The sequence below is a fragment of the Triticum urartu genome, chromosome 6 (genome assembly GCF_003073215.2).
Source record: "Triticum urartu cultivar G1812 chromosome 6, Tu2.1, whole genome shotgun sequence".
NCBI classification, from domain to species: Eukaryota; Viridiplantae; Streptophyta; class Magnoliopsida; order Poales; family Poaceae; genus Triticum; species Triticum urartu.
The window spans coordinates 89,436,065-89,441,368 of record NC_053027.1 but is presented as its reverse complement, the minus strand read 5'-3'; the positions used below and the strand labels follow the sequence as shown (position 1 = coordinate 89,441,368).

At 45.1% G+C, this 5,304-nt stretch overlaps 1 protein-coding gene across 1 annotated transcript; it reads left to right on the top strand.

Annotated features, from left to right (window-relative positions):
- The first annotated feature begins 2,059 nt into the window (after positions 1-2,059).
- LOC125514938 lies at positions 2,060-5,304 on the top strand. Its single transcript, XM_048680311.1, has 3 exons — positions 2,060-2,553; positions 3,575-4,540; positions 4,864-5,304. Exons 2-3 carry the CDS (start codon positions 3,618-3,620, stop codon positions 4,898-4,900), a joined length of 960 nt encoding a protein of 319 aa, XP_048536268.1. The 5' UTR covers positions 2,060-2,553; positions 3,575-3,617; the 3' UTR covers positions 4,901-5,304.

Below are 5,304 nucleotides of genomic sequence, written 5' to 3'. Positions count from 1 at the left end.
CAACAAAGAAGCATGTTTTTCTGAGTGCAGCGATTCGGTGCCCACGTGCATCTGAGTGTGAACAGTAATTTATTTGAATAGAAAAATAATAAAAGAAATTTGAACTTTTTTAGCATCCAAGATAGTCGAATGTGTGATGCAAGTGCAAAAATTCATGGTATTTGGACATTCGAGGAGGTTGTGGCAAAGAAAATATATATTTTTTGTGAAAGAAACTTTAATTTGAAAAGGTACAATGTTTGGGGCCGATTTGTCTTTTTTCTCATACTTTTGAATATGTTTACTTTAAAAAAAATTGCCGTTCATCGGGTGTAAATAAGCCTGGGCATGTGCAAATTACCGTGTCCTTTTACACAATCTATGATCTATGAACAATAGAAAGGGAGATGTATGGAGTGGCTGTGCCAGACCTAAGGTGTCGTCATGGCGTCATTTTATTTACATTCTTAGTAGTTTTTTGCACTTCTATATAAATATAAAAGGTAAATAAAGGTGTTTTGGAAAAAATGGGGGTGTCAATTCATTTGGCACTACAACTTCAACTTGTATGAGGATGCATCCCTTTGTGCATAAGTCCGTGAAATCTCACGAAATTCTCACTTAATGCATCGACATGTATACTATCAAGATCGGAATTATGATGGATATGTGAAATTATGTCCCTACCCTCTCCCTCACACAAACCAAATCAAAAGATGGTCCCTGTCTAGCCTTTGACTTATATCCATAGCCGTAAACATGCTAGAAAAAAGAAAATCATGAGGACGGGGCGTCGACCCGTTGGCTGGGCAACTGAGGTTGCTGCCAGCTCACCCGAGTTCGAGTCCTGACACGGACGCGCGGTGCTCATGGAGTTTCTCCTATAAAGAAAAGCCAACGAGGGTTAGCCATTGGGTTGGTCTCATTTTTTTTAAAAGAAAATCATAAAATACGCTCTTAACATGGTAGCAAAAAGAAAATCATAAAACACGCCCTTAACATGCTAGCAAAAAGAAAATCATAAAAACACGCCCTTCCATTTCGATCCATAAAAGAACCATACTTGCTGCTAGACCATCAATTCGGCTAATGAAATGTTATATAACACATATTTTGTTGTCGAAAAGACGATGATATCATGCGAGGGCCTTTTGTACCGAAGGGATGGAGTACATGTTGTGAAAGCAATTCTTTTTGCGAATAAATTCTTGCATTACTCGGAGTTTAAATGTGGCAATCTCGTTCTATAAGTTCCATGACCTCATCTGGTCCAGAGCCTAGCCAAACCATAGTCTGGCGATACACCCTATCAAAATTAGCCAAGGCATGGCTAACATTATTACAGCTTCGTTTAACTTTTCATACAGCACATCATATTGGCGCATAAATTTACAAATTGAAAAGCTACCACACAGATGCCACATGTACGTACATTTAGAGAAGGGTATTAAATTGTAGAACATGTGATCACGCAAGCTCAGATCAGGGGAAGACAATCCCCTTGGTCTCTGTCCTTTTAATAAACCGAAGTGTAAGCCACGAGGCTGATTAAGTATCGACTTCTCCTCCGTCTCACGCATCTACTTCTCCTGCATCCACCCCCGTTGTATCATTATTTTTTCATGAGGGAATCCCCGTTGTACACTACTCCTTTTGTTACTATAAACTGGTCTAACCTTTTTTTCTAAATTCATAGTATAATTTAATGTCTTTGTTCACTCATTTCAGTCACTATGCAGTCCATATTAAAATATCTAAAACATCTTATATCTATGGCCGCGGCGTGTGCGGTAATGCCCAAAGAATTTGTTGAAATAAGTCTCGCAGTATATAAATTAATGACAGCATCAGCAGCAGAAATTCTTGAAAAGGGAAGGAGAAAAAAAGACAGCATCAGCATAAAATTGCCGTGCTCCTAACAGAGTTATCCCAGGGGCGTTCTCGTCATTTCCAAATAAAGAGGCGAAAAAAATAAAGCGAGGCGTTGAAAAGGGCAGCGAGGTGAGCGCGATGATGGCGAAATCTAGAGAGAGAGAGGGGGTGCACCACTAGGGCAGCACTAGACGTTGGGTTGCTTTGGAGTCGTGTGCATCACCCTGCTTTCTCTCTCTCCATCGCTATGCCCCGGGCCGCGGACTTTCTCTCTCTCCCCCCGTCGTCCGTCCCTCCCACCGAGTCATCCCATCTCACCACGCACCGAACGAAACAGGGGAGACGCCCGTAAAAAAGTATCGATTTCCTCGCGGAGGCATGGAAAAGTCGGGGTTTTTATGCCTGCGGGGGTGCTACTAGTAGTAGTAGTCGGCTCGTGGAGGAGGTGGTGGTGGTGGACCGGTGGCGCTGCGAATCCGAGGGAGTAGAAAGGCGCTCCTCTCCTCTCCTCCGTTTCGCGAGTCAGAGAGAGAGAGGGAGAGGGAGAGGGAGAGTCAGAGAAAGGTTCTAGTCAGAGAGAGAGAGAGAGGTTGGGAGGGAAGAAGGAGGCGGCGGCGGCGATCCCGTCTCTGAGTCTCTGCCCGTCGGGCCTGCTGCTCTCTCCGGCCGGCCGGCCGGCGGCACGTCGCGACCTCGTGCGCGGTGCGTCTCTCTCTCTCTCTCCCCCTTTACCCCCTCTTCATTCCTTCTCATGATTCTTCCCCTTTTGGTAATTTTGAAGATTTGGCATGGATCCGCGCCGCTGTGTGGTTTTCGTACGGGATTTTTCCCCTCCCAGCAATTTGTATTTCGTCGTGTAGCCGTATCTGTGACTCTGTATGAGTTACTTCTTGTTTGCCCCCGTGTGGTGTTCGTTCGGCGAGTTTAACCGAACTAATTTTGGGCTTTAGGGATCTTCTTATAGTTACTCTTTTTCTTTGTGCGTGTTGGATGGGTTAACTTGCTGCCTTTCGGCTAGCTGCCGCATAGATTTTGATTAGTTTCTTGTGCAGAATCTGCTCCAGTTTTTTATATATAAGTGTGTTGATTAGTTTACTGCGCTGCCTGATTCATCAGGCCATGTGATTTTTGTGAAAAAGAAAAAGAAATCAGGGCATGTGATGCTTCCATGTTGTTTCAGGATTCTTTCCCCAATTTCTGGAACTGTTTGTTTTTGTCTTCCGCTGAATGGTGGGTTGCGGTCAATCTCTTTGAATGTCTTGGCATTTCAGGGGGAATGTTTAGGTAGACTTTGTAGCACACAAGTAAGATGGCTTGGTTTTTCCTCTCTTGCACATTTGAATTATACACTTGGTGGCCACAGTAAATTCCTAATTCTAAATGGTACTATTGCTCAAGCACATGCTGTGAAATATTAATGTAACAAAGCAAGATCATTATGATCCATAGCTTTTTTTTCTTGACAAATGATGTGATCTTGTCATGAACTAGGCTGGGGTACCTGAAAGCTTTAGGCTGCTCATTACTTGGTCAAGGGAGATGATAGATGTGAGGCAAATTAATTGGATCCGTATCTAGTTAACTAGGCTGATCTGGAAAGTTGCTGTTGTACCATCTTGTAGTAGCTTCTTAGGTTTATGATGATATTTCTGTAGTGATGGAGATGCAGAGTCTTGTGGCTTTTATTGCTTATGGGAGTGACATGCTACTTTATGACATGCAGGCTGTCATGAAAAAATACATTTGGTAGGCAAAGTTCATTCAGCATGGGTTCAGGAAATCTGGTGATGAAGAAGGTGGTGAAGCCCAGCTCTTTCGATCTCGACATACAACTTGACAAAAGTTGGACGGAGGACGTTACTTGCCCAATCTGTCTCGATTTCCCTCACAACGCGGTCTTGCTGAGGTGCACATCTTATGAGAAGGGTTGCCGGCCGTTCGTATGCGACACCGACAAGTCCCGTTCGAACTGCCTCGAGCGGTTTAAGAGTGCCCATGGGCAGCCGGTGAACGTGAAGGTCTCGGCCGTTAACATCGCTCCCCGTGACAGCATCCATTTCATCTCTTCAAACACAAACAACCACCCGGCTTGCCCGTTGTGTAGAGGCGATGTCATTGGGTGGGCTGTCATCGGCGAGGCGCGGCAGCACCTTAACCAGAAGAAAAGATGCTGCGAAGAGAGCTGCTGCTCATATGTTGGCAACTTCCATGAGCTTCAGAAGCACACCCAGCAGAAGCATCCGAATTCCCGCCCTTCGGAGATCGACCCCGCTCGCCGAGTCGACTGGGAGAATTTCCAGCAGTCGTCCGATATCATCGATGTCTTGAGCACGATACACGCACAGGTGCCTAACAGCATAGTTCTGGGAGATTATGTCATTGAGTATGGGGACGATGACGCTGGAGATGACTATGAAGTGCTCCACAGGGTCAGGGGAAACTGGTGGACGTCCTGTATTTTCTGCAAGTCATTCGGGTCTTCGAGAGGCCGAAGAAGAGCAAGGACAAGGGAAAGGAGAAGTGGTGGAAGGAGGAGCGGCAACAGGTCTGGTCAGGAAAGCTTCACCATCGACGTTCCAACCAGAGCTGTTGACATAAGGGAAATCAGATTTGATGGAATAGATGATGAGTATCTTGTTACAGGGGCAATGCCTAGTGCAGCATCCAGGAGAATGGCCAGTCATTACAGGTGTGTGCATATACTTTGCTTCCCCTGTTTACTGTCATTTTTCTAAAAGGGCCGCTTTCTGTCATTGGCATGTGGCTAACAGAATTACCCCTCTGAGTAGTATATACCATTTTTATACTTTCAAGGATCAATAAGGTGCCACTTTAACCACTAGTAGATTTTATTGCCCTGAACAATGTCTTTATCCTTTGAAACTCAGCACAAGTGCACGCCACATTTCTAACTGTGAAAACAGTTATATTACTAGAAACTATAACAAATCCTAGCTGCTCATGTTTCACTTCGGCAGTCTCTGACACACCATTTTTTCTTTGTCAATCCAGGGATCCCAGGTATGTCCGCCGACGCGCACACGCCTAGGATCGCAATGCAGCAACAATCAGGAAGTTCAGAAGCATCCCAGCTCCACCGCCTGTTTCATTCCTTCTCCCCTTCTCTCTGCTATCCAAGCCCGTATTTCGTGTGCATAGACGATAGCAGCAGGCCTCCCCCGTTATTGTTCACAGGTCTCTACCATTTTTAGGTTCTTCATGTAAATACTTAGCCTTTACCTTATAGCAGTGTTGATCTCGGTTTCCGTCCGCGAAACCATTGTATGTGAAAAACAGCCGCCGCCACGGAAGGGATCTTCCGTGCGCGATAATTGTCGTAGAAAGGCTTTGGAATGGATTTCTCTTCCCTGTAGAAAGAAGGTTGTGTGACTGCTGGGTTTGTGCGCTGTGAACTTTCCTTCATTGTTCATCAGCAACAGGTCTTACCATCCA